At 45.1% G+C, this 17,843-nt stretch overlaps 1 protein-coding gene across 1 annotated transcript; it reads left to right on the forward strand.

The window, feature by feature from the left end:
* Positions 1–14,101: 14,101 nt before the first annotated feature.
* On the forward strand, positions 14,102–17,511 carry LOC132387096 (probable G-protein coupled receptor 139). Its single transcript, XM_059959448.1, has 3 exons — positions 14,102–14,156; positions 15,733–16,604; positions 17,320–17,511. The coding sequence occupies exons 1-3, from the start codon at positions 14,102–14,104 to the stop codon at positions 17,509–17,511; spliced, it is 1,119 nt and encodes a 372-aa protein (XP_059815431.1).
* The last annotated feature ends 332 nt before the right edge of the window (positions 17,512–17,843 follow it).

The following is a 17,843-nucleotide window of genomic DNA, read 5'->3' on the forward strand; positions in this document are numbered from 1 at the left end:
GCCAATACACCGTACGCCTTCTTAATCACTGAGTCAACCTGCGTAGCTGCTTTGAGTGTACCTGGACCCCAAGATCCCTCTGATCCTCCACACCGTCAAAAGTCTTACCATTAATACTATATTCTACAGTAATATTTGACCTAACAGAATGAACCACTTTACACTTATCTGGGTTTTGGGCGTGGCGGGGGGGGGGGGCGGTGTAGACACCATGATCAGTATAACGGCTTTATTTATGCAACAAAATAAATCTTAGTTTTTGCACGGGGGATCCAGTTCCCGTAAGACAAACAAAGCAGAATTATTTGTGAGGTTATGATAATTAACACCATATGGAACGCAGCTGGTTTCATCATCGGCAAACCGAATCTGCTATATAAGATCCAACATGCAGTCTCTTTGCTTGACTTGTGAATGAACCATCAAGGCGCACAGAAACCGTAGAAGTGTTGCGACTGAAGGACGCACGTTTTATTTCTCGTGCCCTTACTCTTATGGATTAAATATTTTGTGAATACTTTACAGAGTTATCAGCCGGATATTTCTTGCGTCTCTGGATAAATATTATTCCAAGCGGAGAACACAAATACTGCATGGATACAGCAAGGAAAATATGCTACCCGGTTATTGCAGCCATCGGCGTCCCTGGTAAGGCTTCCCAGTTCTAACTGGTGATCGGATCGTGGTATTTTACTTCAACATCTCGCTCGTGATCTGTCCTTCCATTTAATCCATTAATATATGTATTAATCGAGTAACAAATTTATTTGCTAATACCCACTGTAATGAGTGCTGTAAACATTTGTATTTGGCAATAGGTCGAATGATCTGTCTTTACCCGTTGCTGAACGACCAAGAATTGTGTGTGCAGGTCGCATTTAAGTCGATTTATCGCTACAGGTTTCATCCTTAAATCATCAAGATCTGCTAGACGATTACCATGGACACTCGGGTTTGTTGTCACCGCCAACTCCAGAAAACGAAAATAGCGCACACACACACACACACACACACACACACACACACACACATACACACACACACACACACACACACACACACACATACACACACACACATACACACACACACACACACACACACACACACATACACACACACACACACACACACACACACACACACACACACACACACACACACACACACACACACACACACACACACACACACACCCACAGAAAAGCGACTGAATAATTCACCAGGTCAGCTGCCAATTATGGCAGATCTTCCCAACCGTTTGCTTGAATGTCGTGGATCCTTCCCATTAACCGAGAAGTCGAGGAACCCCTAATGGAGAAATCTCCTCTGTCGAGGGAAATAATGGACGGTTAAGGCCGAGATATTTCATCAGAACGAGATACTATGCTTGGAGAGGACATCATAACAAGATGGGAGAAGAAGCTCAATAATAAAGACTCTGGCAAAACACGTGAACCCATCTATCTGTTTCAATAGATGCTACCTGGACGAATTGCTTTGAATGTTTCTCTGTTGTCCAGTGTTGTGTGGGTGTAGTGGCGGCATCTCCTGCTGATAATTTGACGTCTTTACACGATGTATTAACAATTTATAATTTCACGGAATAACCTACTACAGTCTTTTCTCTTATTGCTGACAACCATTGTTGGAGCTACTTCTTTCATAATCTCTCTCACAATTAGCTGGCTTTACATCAGGCGATCGCACCCCTTTTGTATGACGTTCACCCCAACTATTAGCGGACGGATGCGTAGACCGCAGTTCGGGAACTCCAAGTTCACTCATTCAGCAGCATTCATTTCTGTATCATATCGAAAGCGAATTTTGTCTCGTGCAATACATTGGCGAAATTCAAAAACGTGTCTGATTATACGCCGTTTATTTATATTTTCATGCGAGACGTTTGCTTAAACTGAACAAACAGTTCGGAGTCAACTCATCTTGTGCCCGTGTAGTCCTGCATAGGACAGACGGATACAGTTTCTCCGTCCAACACCGAAGACAGCTTAGTCCGTTCCGTAGGTGTTCCCTGTCCTGCTGCGTTCCACCAGCCCCGTGTTATCTGGGTGTAGTGGCGGCAGCTCATGTTAATTATTTTTTCTTTCCACGATGTTCTAACGCTTTCGATTTTTTTCTGAATTACCCTTGAAAGTCAACTTTGAAAGTCGGACCTTGAGAAGCATGGAGTACATCAGCAAAAGTCCACACTCGGTTCCACTCCTCTAACAGATTGTCCAAAAGAGGTACGCATACATTGCGTTACGCATACATTCCACAGGAACAATTTTAATCAAGACCTGGTTTGAAGTGAAATTTCAAACGGTGACATTGTCCGATATGTGTCGGATAGCGATGGCGACTTAGATTAAATATATTATGACAAGATGTCCTGTCGTGTTAGAATTAACTTTTAAAATGCAGTTTGATTGTATGTTATGCATGTCAGAAATCTTCTCGTCATTTTTTCTTTCTTTGTTTCTAGTTAACCTAGTGGCGATCGTGATACTCAGCCGAGGAAAGTTGGTCTCTCCAAAGGGATCACTCGGTATCTGGTGGCGATGGCCGTGGCCGATCTTGCGGTGGTGATCATCGAAGTCGGGTACTTCCAGATCGTGGAGGCGTACCGAGCGTACTGGCTGTTGCTTCCCCCTCCGTTCTGTTTAGTCCACTTCGCCTTCTGTTACGTGTCTTTAGATTGTTCCGTGTGGCTGACTGTGGCGTTCACTTTCGATCGGTTTGTGGCCATTTGCTGGTCTAAGATTCAGGCAAAGTACTGTAACCCAAGAATTGCCGGAGGGGTTATTGGCACAATATGTGTCGTGTTCTGTTTAAAGAACGTCCCTTATTACTTCCTGCATCAAGAGGCTGGAATTAGTACTTCGGGAACGAAATGGAAGACCTGCCAATCCAAGGGATTGCTTCTCCTGGATCCAGATTTTGAGTGGTTTTCCTGGGTGGATCGTCTGTTAAATCCGCTGCTTCCTTTCTTCCTCATTTTGATCCTCAACGTCCTGACCGTCAGACAGATCCTGGCCTCCAGCCGAGTCCGCAGGGGTCTCCGGGGACAGAGAACTGGCGAGAAGCAGCAGGATCCGGAGATGAAGAGCCGCAGACAGTCCATCGTTCTGCTCTTCACCCTGTCGGCGAGTTTCCTCATCTGCTGGGCGACAACGACGCTTGTCTTCATTTTGCTGCGGTGCCTCTACACGGACCTGGAAACGTCCATTCGGCTTTTCATGGCGCAACGGGCGGGCGCTGTGATTCAGCTTTTCAGCTGCTGCACAAACACCTTCATTTACGGCGTGACCCAGACCAAATTCAGGGAGCAGCTAAAGACTACGGCGCTCTATCCGGTTCATATTCTTTGTAGCATGGGGAGGCAGTGTTAACTGTACGGCTGTTCCAGAAAGGATGGCTCCGCATTTGGCAGCACGTTTTTAATTGTCGTTTATTAAAATATTGTTTGTGCTGCCTGTTATGCCTGTATTACGCCGTTCCTTCCTGAACTATCCCTTTCCGGGTTAAATCAAGTTATTTGTCTATAGTGTTCACAGTACAATATGCACTCACCACTGGACGCTTATTACGTTCCCTTATACAACTGCTCGTTTCCGTCAACATCCATATAGTCAAACAGGTGTCGGCACCTGAATATGTTAAGACAAGCAGACATGGAGATGCGGATGAGTTCGTGCTCAGATCGGTTCAAAAGTCAGAATGGGGATCAAAAATGATCTTTGAACCTTCACTGATTGAAGTCGAACGGTCAGCAGAAATGATTGTTGGAGGCAGACTGGGTGGTTTGGGTAATGCCGCAGCGCCGGAAATTCGGAGATTCCCACGCACAGCAGTCTAATTTAGAGATTACAGATAATGATGAGAGAAGCAAAAATGAAGCATCCAGTTGCAAGCGGTTCTGAAAGCGGAAAAACCGCTTTTATGAGATTGTTCAGAGAAGAATGACCAGAATGGTTTAAGAGGACTAGACAGCGAAAGTATCTCAAAGAGTGATGTCTTTTAACAATGGTGCCCAGAATGCACCGAATATTGACGGGGAAGTGTTACAGTAGCAGAGGGCGGCACTGAAATTCATCTGTATACCACAGAATGAGACACACACGAAATGCTCGGCGAGCACAGCAGGGCAGGTATCTCCGTCGTGAGCAATAGCGAGCGAAAGATTCGGGCCGAAGCACTGACGTCTTGCTACCCTATTCCAGGGCCCAGCGGCACCACGGGAGAGGAGTGAGGCGGCAGTTTGTTTACGTAGCCTGTGAAAGAACCTGGGCATTCAGGACATTTGACAGTGCCCAGGAAAATATCAAGGGAGACAGGGAGAAAACCAGGCGCAATATGCACCCAGACATTAGACACACTGATAGCAACTTAACGTTTGTTTATCCCGTTCGGGAAGGCAGAAAGATGCAGACCAGAATGACATTCTCAGTAGTAGAAATCTTGCGTTTACTGAAAAGAATAACATGCTTTATTATAATTAGATACATCTCCGCGGAGCATTCTCAGTGCCGCACACCTCCTTCTCATCCTGTAATCGGACAACCTCGAGGCAAGGAAACATGGAGACGCGGAACGGGACGACATTCGGTTCCATTTCTCCGGTGACAGGAATCACCGATTAAAGCGTTGAGGAGCATTGAGACATCGGGGCGAATGCGTAAGGCGAACCACTTCTCTAACGCCGACTGCCTTCATCTTGGTCGGTGCTGATAAGGAGTCTGTGAGCGGCCAGTCTCTGTGTGGCTCGCTGTGGCAGGCGGGTCGGCTTCAGCCCTCGAACGGTGCCTCTCTCTCCGATGCTGAAGGAGGATATTGCCGTTGTTCTGCGTTATGGGTTCGACCGTCGCGTTTATAAACTGTGGATTTACGGTGTTTATCATCTGTGTTTTTATTTTCTTGCACGTTCCCTTTCCGTTTAGTTTATGAACAGGTTTGATAGCTGATGCTCACGTTACCTTCTTGCAGTTAGATGTTTGTGCGTGGGGAAGGGTTTGGGAATACTGCAGACATTTTGTGCGGGCGAAGAGGAATTCGGAGGATGAGGATCGAGATACCTATTTCTGTGCAAGAGGTGCATTTCAACTTTCTCACTGAACTGCTTTCGTGATCCCTCTTGGTTTGCGGCTATTCAGAGAAGGCGTTCCTCAGAATTTTGTATGGATGCACCTTTTGTTTACAAATGAATCAGTGAGCCTTTTAACTTTTGAGAAACTCTCAATAAGCCATCACTTGTCACCACACTTTCCGAATTCCCAAACCTGTGTTGAACACATATGCATGTTATCCCCGTTGCATTGTGTTCCCACTGTCGGTCATGGCGGTGAACTCATTCAATGAATACAAGTTCATCCCCGGATAAGATAACACAGAGCTTCTCCACTAAAATTGAGTGGGGGGGGGGGGATCGCGAGCGAGAAGGGTGGATTCTAAGTAGCTTCTGTGCCTGGGGATGCTTCGGGAGTTCTGTCTCTTCGGGTCCGGTTACCGGATTGCCGGACGTTTGACGCTTCATGCTCTGCTCCGTGTCAAGATACGAATCGCCTGCAGCTTGTCTGCGCTATTCTGTGTCGAGATCCGTACTGCCGGCCGTTTGCTTCTACAGGTGCCACCTCATGTCAAGATAAGAATCGCCCGCTGTTTGTCTGCGCCATTCTGTGTCGAAATAAGGATTGGCAGCCATTTACCTTTCCGCTTAATGCTGCGTGTGATGAAGGGTTTAGCCTGTCGACTGCTCCTCTGTCCACCCACCCGCGCTGTTTGCCCGTGTTTACGAAGTCTCTTGACCACTGAGTATCTATATTTGAAGTTCCCTCCCGCGCCGATCGACCGAGTTAATTTCCTGCCCCCTGTGTAAATAGGAGTAGGACACTCGGCCCTCTGTTCTTTCCCGGCCGCTCTCATCCTTTGGTCCACATCTGTGCTCTGCATAAGTCCCGCCACTAAACGCCAGAGTCCTGATGTAGTGACCGGGTTCGATCCCCGGTCCAGCTTCGCTCACCCCTTGGCTCCCCTCGGCCTACTCCTCGCTCCCCGGCCTTCCTTGCAACTATTGACTTCTGTTAATGTTACCAGCGTTTCGGTGTCCTGCATTTTAGTTTGCTTTCTTCGCTCCTTGCAACATCAATATGCCACCGTCTCTCTCTCCCTCCCTCCCTCCCTCTCTCTCTCCACACACACACACACACACACACACACACACACACACACACACACACACACACACGCACACGGGAGAATCTGCTGTCACACACTCAACACTGAAGATCAGAGATCGTGAAAGAGGGAGTCAAAACAATCCTGTAGATATTGGGAATTTGACAAGAAAGAATGGTGAATTAGGGAAACAAATGAGGGATGTTGGAAAAACAGGTGGACGGGTCAAGCGGAGAGGAAACTGGGCGAAGAGCCTGGTTAATGGCCTGGTTGAGACCCTGGGCGATGTGAAACTTTGCTTCTGGGTGTGAGGTAGATGAATTCGGATTGATAAGCAAGGGGATGGGGAGCAGGTTATATAAAATTGAAGAATTTGCTGTTAGTTTCCGCGGGCTGTAAACGACATAGGTACAACCGGAAATACTATTCCTCTGGTTAACGTTTGCTCTCTTCATTATAGTGTTATTGTGTCAATTGGAAATAAATTCTATATGAATGGAAAATGAGGAGTCTATGGGGCTATGGTGGACAGGGTGCAGATGCTCAAAATCGAGTTCCTCGTCTCCACTTGGAAGTATCTTTCTCTGCCAGACACCTTCTCGACCGTAGCGCATATCAGCTGTAATACAGCGGGGACGCAGCAAGAACAGTTTGTCAGACTGTTGCTTGCTTGTTAATAAAGCTTTCTTTTCAATAAAGGACGCGTTGCCCTTAGCGTTACACCATCAAAGCGCCAGCGATCAATTCGTTCTGCTCGTTGAAGAATATTGGACGTCTCTCCGCCACCATAGTCTGTATTTTTATCAATTATGCTATTGGTTGCACTGTTGTATCTATGTTGTTTTGTGCAGGTCTTGTAGATTTAGTTTTTGGTCTTGTTTGTCTGGTGGCTTTGGAGCTCCTTTCCGGGGAACGCGCGAAGACGCTAGTACAATATTAATATGCAACAGCCTCTCCAGATTCTGGATTGGGGATTGCCAAACGTTATGTAGATTTTCTAGTTAGTCTGATTGGTCATATGCTTTTGTGATATCATTCTGGAGGAACGTTCTCTCATTTTTTTAACTGCATTGTATTTGTGGTTTCTAAATGACAATAAACTGAATCTGAATCTGAATAATAAATAAAGTAAGAATATTTAACAAATACAGATATAAATGGATGGATAGATAGATAGATAGATAGATAGATAGATAGATAGATAGATAGACAGACAGATAGATAGATAGATAGATAGATAGATAGATAGATAGATAGATAGATAGATAGATAGATAGATAGATAGATAGATAGATAGATAGATAGATAGATAGATATAGATAGATAGATAGATAGATAGATAGATAGATAGATAGATAGATAGAAGGATAGATAGATAGATTACTCGAAATACACGTTGATAAGAAAACTGTGCTGACGCAACGGGAGCGTTTCTGCGCAGGTGCGACAAAGAGCTTGAAAAGGAAAAGTTTTTCGACAGGAGTCGTTGACTGGGGTACTGTGCAGACGCAACTGGCGTTCCCGCACAGGTCGAGAAAAATTTTCAACTGCAAAACCAGTTATCATATAAGAGAGATAATGCCCTGCGGTGCGGTTAACGTGGGAGAGAATAGGGTGGGTGTAATTTTGAATACAGTTGTGGGAGATTGGGAGAGGTAAACGTAGATGGAAGGATAGGTAAGTGAGGGTATGGATTGGGAACAATGGTTGACTTATCATCCCCGCGCTACGTACTGCTCCCAAGGAGAGGTTCTGACCCTGTGCAGAGCTCCGTCCCCAAAGCTTTTTGCCAAGGAGGGGTCCCGGCTGTATGCTCCATGTTTCTGTGTTCCTGTTCTCCCAAGACCAAAGCTCTGAGTCCCAGTTCTCCAACTCTTCCAACACTTAGAATCGATAGTTTGATTTATAAAGACTAATGTACCAAAAGTTTTCTTTACGACCCTATCTATCTGTGACGCCACTTTTAGGGGATTATGTATTTGTATCCCCAGATCTCTCTGCTCTTCTGCACTCCTGAAAGTCCTATCATTTACCTTGTACGTTCTACCTTTGTTTGTCCTTCGAAAGTGCAATACCTCAGACTTTTCAACATTAAAGTCCATCTGCCATTTCTCAGCCCAATTTTCCAGGTGGTCTAAATCCTTCTGCAAGCTTTGGAAACCTTCCTCACTGTCCGGTATACATCCATGGCATATTTATTTTCTCTCTCTCTCTTCGTTGTGTTGTTCACAGTCTTCCCAGAAAGCCTCTAAGTCAAAATGTTCTGCACAAAGTAGTCCGTCTCATATCGTGTCTGCAGTAGGAAGCAGCGCCCTGCAGGTTAGATAATCGGAATTAATATGAAGAGATTTCAATATTTCCACTACTTGCACGGTGAAGCCATGTTTCCCAGCTGGGAAGCCGAGACTTCTGTAGTCGTCGCTCTTCCAAATATCCGAGGACAAGGAGTGTCCAGGTGAGAAATGGACACCGAGATTATTGACCTCAGCCGGTGAAATTATCTGAGGAGGTTTTATTCTAAATGTCAACGGCATACCGTAGGAAATAGTTCGAGCGAAGGTGGATAGGGTTCAGATCAGTAAGGGTGTCAAAGGTTACGAGTGATATGGCAGAGCAATGGCGTTGAGGGAGGTGGGGAATCTTTTTTCAGGAATGGTTGATCAGACTCGGTGGACCGAATGGACCGTTTAAGTTCCTCCGTGTCCATGTCTAACATTGAATTGAACTGCTGCAAACACTGCCGCCATAGGCGTGCTGAATAAAGTTGCCGAAATGCTACCCAGCGTAGTTTCTGAACCTACCTGGTGCTGAGCTCCCGAGTCTGCACCCGCCATTTTCGACATCCTGAATTCTATGTTCTCCAAAGAAAACTGATCACGTCACAGGCATGATGAAATGATGACTCATAAAGGAGGACTTGGACATCATGAGAACACAGCTGCTCATCCGACACCTAGCGTTTGCATTCATCACTGCAATAACTCAAACTCTTAACACGATTCCGCTGCTATATTACTACATCACCTCACGGTGACAAAGATTTCTCTTCTCCAAAGAATCACATCTTCTCCAAGAAGGATTCAGTACTTCAGTTGTGTCACTGCCGTGTTGCGCTTTTCGCCCTGATGGATTAATCACATGCAGACCAGTTTAATGGCAGATTATGAACCCCAAACACCTCTATGGACAAAGGCCGCTGAAATTCCATTGGAAACAGACAGCTACGCCACAGAGGTGCCCTGCTCTGGCGACAACATATTCGTTTTCAGTCATCTCTACTTTTGAGGATCAAATACTACTTTCTCCGGGATTTAACCGTAATGCCTTTGTTTGGAGCAACACCAAAGAGGGAGGGGTGGGGGGGGGGGGGTTGTCCACCTCCCGGCCTGGTGGTAGAGGCGAAACATCAAGGATATTCAAGAAACTCTTCGATAGGTACATGCCTGACAGAAAAAAAGGGCACAAATGTATTCCAATGCCTGTGTTCTAATCGCTGTGTCAGCCATTCCCAAGTCTTTGGAAATCGTTATTAATGGACGATCTCATCAAGTACCGGGAGTATCGTCTTTTGGGAATGACCGTGTGAATGACTAGATCAAGATCAGAAGGCACTTCACCTCTACTTTCCTGTTCACTTTCGGGAATCCAGTACAATATCATATCATCAATCAAATAAGAACACCACGGCAGTATTGACCTTCCTCCTCTGGTAAATGATCCGCAGATTACATTTGACCAATAGATTCATCAAGTGTCTCCCGCTGCCGAGTGATCCAGACACTCTGACCATCAAGTTAATTCAGTCTTTCTCTTGCCAAATGTCGTTGCAGACGCGTGCTGTTCGGAGAGGGACATTCGCTCCTGAGTTCACCTCCGCTCTTCATAATGATCATAGCTAATCTGTCCTTTCCCTCCGCACCTCAGCCCCGTTTCCCCTCGCGGTGATCACGACTGCTATGGCTGTGCGTCCTGGCCCGCAGTCCTGTTCCAACCCGAATATGACCACGGCGGATGAATCCGTGGCGCCAACCCATCAGTTCTTCGACCTTCAGCTACACCAAACACCCGTAATATCAAGGGACCGGCCATTGCAAGAGAAACACATTGTCGAAACTTCATCTACTTGCTTTCAAGAGGTGAATGCCAAATACATTCACTCACACAGACAGAAGATGCTCGACGCTCGAAGTGACATTATGTTCCCATATCCTACCCGTAGATCCATTTTCTTCCAGGCATTTATTGCAGATACAACAAACAAAACACGATGGAATCGATAAAGAACTACACAAAACCAAAATCAGTTAGCGATTCAACCGATAAAGATATGAAGAGAAACTGGGCAGTTTGCTCCATTTGACAATCGAGAATGCATACATAATAGAACCGGAAATTCCTTCTCTTCGCAGACATCCAAGGAACAGAGGAAAGACTTGTAGTCTGAATGACAGAAACGTTTAGAACCAGAAAGAATCCCTATCGCGCTCAGGCAGAAAGGCATCAACCACTCTTCAGTAAAATCTTCAGCCCCCAACACCCGCTTATATAGATGAGAGAGAGAGAGAGAGAGAGAGAGAGAGAGAGAGGGAGAGGGAGAGAGAGAGAGAGAGAGAGAGAGAGAGAGAGAGAGAGAGAGAGAGAGAGAGAGAGAGAGAGAGTGAGAGAGAGAGAGAGAGAGAGAGAGAGAGAGTGAGAGAGAGAGAGTCAGAGAGTGGGTATCTAAGGCGTTTGTGAGAGGGGGACAAGAGGAAGAGCAAGCAAATGAGGCCGGTGTAGTGAAAGCACCTACCAGTCGTTCAGAACATTGCAGATCTATTGGTCAACCGCACAAAGTGTGTTCATCATTACTCCATTAACAAAGGATATTTCGCCGATGCTGGTAATACAGAACAACAAATGTATATATTAAATATGGAGGATCTCAGCAGGTCTGGGGCGTTTCCGGAGATGCTTAAACAATGGACGCTTAAGTTCTGGCCTTTATCTTGATATTTTGGGAAATGGCTCATTTCACAGACCGGTACATATAACAGTTGTTCAACCATTTTTTTACTGCAAGAAGGTGAGTGAAACGATTAAATAGGCGATCTAAACAACCGATATCCTCAGTATTATATTATATTTATTATGGCTAATGATTTATATTTTAGTACCTTATCTTCTCCTGCACATCGCTGTTGTTCTCTTCAAATGTGAGTACGGGCTATAAAATGGACCTCCGTTTGTATTTTGGGAGATATACGCACTTTGATGAGGCATTAATATTGAACTTTGACTTTCTACCTTTTAGGATCTGAATAAGACAAGAGATAGATAGCGTGGAGGAAGGAGTGGAAGTGTCCTCTGTTTCATATAACGGGTTCAATTCTGTACCCGTCAACGATCCATTTTCATACTTCCTTGGTCCCTGCTGCTTTACATTGGTAACACAATAGAGTTTCAGCTATTTCCGCCTTCACCGTTACCTAAAGCATGTTAAATCGGGAGAAAGGCACGAGGCGGATGCATACACTCATAACACTGCCGACTATTTTGGGGACTGTTTTCAGGGGCGTGTGACATTAACAAACTTTACGTTTAGTAAGAAATCACCTTATTTATGTAACACTTACCCTAGAGGCTGATATATGTGTAGGGGAAAAGGACATCCAGCCACTCACCAACCCCACCTCCCTTACACGCAGGTGCTGTGAGAATCAAGTTTATGCCGTGCGCACACACACAGTATCAAACTCCCACCAAATCCGTTATGAAATACACCTTAAAGCTTTTACTAAAACTAAAAGTGTGCTCAGCAATACAGTATATAGGAAAGAAAAGAAAAAGCAAAAGGCGCGCAACTTATCGGACTTCAGTCAGTTTAATGCACATCGTTGGAGCACAACCATCGAACCATTCGACCCCTCGTCGCTCTCCTCCGACCTCCACGTCCTCGGAGCTGGGACCACCCCAGTGGTCGACCAAGCAGTGCAGCGCATGTCCACCTTCCTCGGTGTCTTCTCTCAGACTCCCCTGAAAAAACAGCGAACCCCCCAAGCTCCCAGCCTCACAAGACAAAATAACATTCCCCATTGGTTAACAAATGTATACAATCCCCATATCAGCAAGTCTAAAGCTAAACAACTGCGAGAGAAACACCTGTCAGACAAGGAAGCATTCCGACTCTTAACAAAACAAAGAAGCCATTCTGAGTAACATACACAGTACATTCTACACTTAAAATTTATAGAAAGTGCTAATCTGAGTCCAAAGCATCCATTAATTTTTCATGTTTGACATTGTTCATGGCGGAGTATGTTCTATTTTCACTCTCACAAAACTCATGATTTAATGAATGATAACCTTGTCTACAAAACTTGTAAGTTGCTGATTATAATTTAAGAGGAGTTGACTTTCCGAATCATTTAACGACCTCAATCAGTCGTCAGATGTTTAAAAGATGTGACATAGATATAGCCTACGAAATTTATCGATGAGTTATATGATAACCTTTTCTTCACTTCTCTGACTGCGGACTGAGATATAAACCCCAGCGAGGACTGAGTGAAATATTGATCTGTGGAGATGAGGATAATGCGGACATTAATCAACTTGCTCACTGTTCCCGCCGTAAATGTTCCACGTCGCAGCACTTTGGAACTTTGTTCCCCAAATCCATCTCATAATTGAGTTACGGGACGCGAACACGCCTACCAATATTCTGCGGCACAAATAACGAGTCGCCTGGCGGAGGAGGAATTGGAAATCCAGCACATGAAACAGTGACGAATATCTGATGGTCCAAAGTACCATCATTGCGATCGGCCGGACAACACTTCAAGGTGCCACAGAAAAGGATGGGAAATTGGGAGTTGTACCAAGATAGGAGTGCTTCTTGTTCTGTGAAATCACGGGGCAGAATTGTGCCATTTTTGCCCTTTTGAAACAAAATTCAGACACCGACATCCTGACAATAGCTTCAATCTGATAGGATCATCCACAATCCTATACCGCCAATGGTTAGTATAAATTCATGACTGGATTTGCAACACATCATATGTATTGTCCTGCACAGACCCACACAGTTACAACTTATAGTTACAACAGTGCAAACGACAGCATAATTTTAAAAAAAAAGACTATGATCACAGTAAAAATGGTCCAAGATGTTAAAGGACTGTAAGTCCGAAAGAAATCACCACAGTTTCCACAAGTCCCCAGGGTCCTGACAGAATCGCCATCCCACGCCGGCGGCAGAAGTGAGTACCCCCGCTATGCCCGCTATGGACCTCCACGCTTTGAACCATTCTTCCAAGTTCTCTTAGACCTTTTGCAATCCCATTCCTACCTCAGCACTATCTACCTCTGCACCTAACTTCCAGTCATCTGCAAACTTTGCCAGAATGCCATCAATTCCACTATCTAAATCATTAAGAAACAATATGAAAAGAAATGGTCCAAATACTGACCCCTGAGGAACGCCTCTGGATATATTGTCATGATCGGAAAATAGGCTTGTGACTTGCTCTACTTCAATGGAACCTGATTATCTTCGGAAGCGTGGGTGGGGGGACGCCATGATTAGTATAACGGCTTTCTTTCTGCACAAAAGAAATCGTGGTTTTTGCACTGGGGATCCAGGTCCCGTAAGACAGAGGAAGCCGTATTATTTGTGAGGTTATGATAATTAACACCATATGGTACGCAGCTGCGTTCGTCATCGACAAACAGAATCTGCTATATAAGATCCAACATGCAGTCTCTTTGCTTGACTTGTGAATGAACCATTAAGGCGCACAGAAACCGTAGACGTTGTGAACCTTACTGCTTCATTTCTCGTGTTTATTCTTATGGATTAGAAATTTTGGAAAAAATTACAGAATAATAAGCCGGATATTACTTGCGTCTCTGGATAAATATTATTCCAAGCGGAGAACACAAATACTGCATGGATACAGCAAGGAAAATATGCTACCCGGTTATTGCAGCCATCGGCGTCCCTGGTAAGGCTTCCAAGTTCTAACTGGTGATCAGATCGTGATATTTTATTTCAACATCTCGCTCGTCATTTTATCTTCCATTTAATCCAGTGATATATGTATTAATCGATTGATAATTTTATTTCCTCATACCCACTGTAAAGTCTCCCGTAAACATTGGGATTTTGCAATATGTCAAATGAATCGTCTTTAGCCTTCTCCGAACGTCGAATAATTCTGTGTGCAGGTCTCATTGAAGTCTATTTCTCGCGGCATGTTTCATCCGTAAATCATCACGATCTGCTGGACAATTATCATGGACACTCGGGTTTGTTGCGAACGAAAACCTGAGAGATTCTCCAAACGCTGGAAAGCGAAAAGGACAATCGCAGAAAAATGATTGATGAATTCACCAAGTCAGGTGCCAATTATGGCAGGTCTTCCAAAACCGTTTAATTTAAGGTCACGGACCCTTCCATTAACCGAGAAGTCCATTTACCCCTGATTGGGAAATTTCCCTTACAGATGGAAATAGACGACGTTTAAGGCAGAGATATTTCATGGGCACAAGAAACGATGTGTGGAGGGCACGTAATAATAGGATGGGAGAAGAGGCTCAATAATGAAGTCTCTGGCCGGACACGTCAACCCTTTTATCTGTTTTCATAGATATAACCTGAACGATTTTTTTAATGTTTCTCTGATGTCCGGTGTTGTGTGGGTGCAGTGGCGGCATCTCACTCTAACTAGTTTCCGTCTCTCCACGATGTTTCAATGCTTTCATATTTCACGGAGTAACCTTTTCTCTGATTGCTCACAGGCATTGTTGGAACTGCTTCGTTCATAATCTCTCTGACAATTAGGTATCTTTACGTTTACATCGGGGATCGCGCCCCGAATGTTTGACATTCACCTCAACTATCAAAGGAGGGATCCATGGACCGCAGATCGGGAACGCCAAGTTCACTCGTTGAGCAACATTCATTGCTATATCGTATCAAAAGCGAATTTTGTCTCGTGGAATGCATTAGCGAAATTCAAATACGTGGCTGATAAAAGCCTTCTATTTATATTTCCATTCCTGGCATGTGCTTAACCAAACTGAAGGAACAGTTCAGAGTCAACTCAGCTTGTGCTTGCGTATCCTGCATGGCACAGACGGATAAAGTTGATGGATTTCCTCGTCCAACACCGTAGACAGATTAGTCCTCTCCGGAGGTGCTGCCTGTCCTGCTGAGTTCCTCCCGCGTTGTTTCTGTATTACCCTGAAAGGTGAAATTTGATGTTCGGACCTGGAAAAGGATGGAATACATCAGCAAAAGCCCACAGTCGGTTTCATTCCTCTGACAGGATGTCCAGACGTGGGACAGATCTCCACATTACGCGAACATCTGAGACGAAAATATTAATCAAGTTCATGTCTGCCGTGATATTGCAAACAGTGACATTTCCCCTGTGGGTGTCGCATAGCGATGGCGATTTCGATTATAAATGTTATGACAAGATGTCTAGCAGTGCTGGAATTATATTTTAAAATGCAGTTTGGTTGCATGTTATGCATGTCAGAACTCCTCCTCTTTTTTTAATTTATTTCTGACAGTTAACCTAGTGGCGATCGTGGTACTCAGCCGAGGAAAGTGTGGTCTCTCCAAAGGCATCACTCGGTATCTGGTGGCGATGGCCGTGGCCGATCTTGCGGTGGTGATTATCGAAGTCGGGTACTTTCAGATCGTCGAGGCGTACCGAGCGTACTGGCTGTTGCTTCCGTCTCCGTTCTGTTTAGTCCACTTCGCCTTCTGTTACGTGTCTTTAGATTGTTCCGTGTGGCTGACTGTGGCGTTCACTTTCGATCGCTTTGTGGCCATTTGCTGGTTTAAGATTCAGGCAAAGTACTGTAACCCAAGAATTGCCGGATTGGTTATTGGCACAACGTGCGTCTTGTTATGCTTAAAGAACGTCCCTTATTACTTCCTGCATCGGGAGGCTGGAATTAGACTTTTTGACGGGAAATGGTGGACGTGCCCGTCCAAGGGACTTCTTCACATGGAGCCTGGGTTCGAGTTGTTTTACTGGATGGACCGTCTGTTAAATCCGCTACTTCCTTTCTTTCTCATTTTGTTACTGAACATCCTGACCGTCAGACGGATCCTGGCCTCCAGCCGAGTCCGCAGGGGACTCCGGGGACAGAGAACCGGCGAAAAGCAGCAGGATCCGGAGATGAAGAGCCGGAGACAGTCCATCGTTCTGCTCTTCACCCTGTCGGCGAGTTTCCTCCTGTGCTGGTCGACAACCACGCTTGTCTTCATTTTGCTGCGGTGCCTCTACACGGACCTGGAAACGTCCATTCGGCTTTTCATGGCGCAACGGGCGGGAGCTGTGATTCAGCTTTTTAGCTGCTGCACAAACACCTTCATATACGGCGTGACCCAATCCAAATTCAGAGAGCAGCTGACGATTGCCGCGCTCTATCCCGTTCGTATCCTTGTTTGGTTGGGAAGGCAGAGTTTAACTCGCAGTTAACCGTGATGATTTCACGGTGGTCGCAGAAAGGTTGTGCCTGCGTCTGGCCGCATCTTTTTAATTGTCGTTTAATAAAAATTTTATTGTGTTGTCTGTTTGTGCAGAACTGCTCTGCCCTTCCTACCTGAAATATCTCTTTCCGGGATAAATCAAATTACTTGGCTATGTTCTTCACGGTACAAAGTGCACTCTCTGGCCGCTAATTATGTTCACTTATGTAACTGCTCGTTTCCGTGAGCATCTATGTAGTCAATCATTTGTCAGTCTCTGAATATGTTAAAACATGCAGACATGGTGAAGGGGGTCGGTTCTTGCTCAGATCGAATCAACCGTCAGAATGGAGAAGAAAGGTGATCTTTGGACCTTCACTGATGAAAGTCTAATGGTCATAGGGAATGACTGTTGGTGCCAGAGTGGGTGGTTTGAGTATCTCAGCAGCGCCTGACGTCCGGCGATTTTCACGCACAGTACTCTGATTTAGAGATTACAGCGAATGGCGAGAGAAACAGAAATGAAACATCAGGTGTCCGGCTGTTCTGAAAGCGTAAATGCCGCATTGGTGGGATTGATCAATGGTCAGAAGGTCTGAAGATGACAGAACTGCGATAGTAACTCACATACCCATGTGTTATAACAATTGTGTACACAGTCACAATCCTGTCCGCAGAGTATACCGAAAATTGACGTGGGTGGTTACTGGATATCATTTGTGTACCTAAGTTCTGACACAGACAAGTTGTTCGACGAAAACAGCAGGACAGATATCTCCATCGTCAGCAATAAAAAGCGGACGTTTCGGGCCGAGGCTTCACTGCTTGCCCCCCTATTTCAGGACCCGGTGAACCGCGGGGAGGGGTAAGGAGAAAAACAGTCTGCTTACGTGGCAAGTGAAATAGACCTAAAGATCCGGGATATTTAACAGTGCCCAGGAAAATATTAGGGGAGTACCGGAGACAACCGTCCGCAAGATGGGCCCAGATACTTGACACAAACAGTATTCCTAGAGGTTCACTGATCCCGTTCGGTTAGCCGGAGAGACACAAAATAATCTCAGAAGTACACATCTCCTTTTTTACTACAGCCGAATCATATAAATAGATAAATACTTTGATAGTGCAGAGGGTCACTTCTTCGTCGCCAAGTAGCTGGACTTTGAAAACAAGGTGTGATTTATGTCTTCTATAATTTCGG

Source organism: Hypanus sabinus, unplaced genomic scaffold (genome assembly GCF_030144855.1).
Source record: "Hypanus sabinus isolate sHypSab1 unplaced genomic scaffold, sHypSab1.hap1 scaffold_1517, whole genome shotgun sequence".
In the NCBI taxonomy this organism is placed as follows: Eukaryota; Metazoa; Chordata; class Chondrichthyes; order Myliobatiformes; family Dasyatidae; genus Hypanus; species Hypanus sabinus.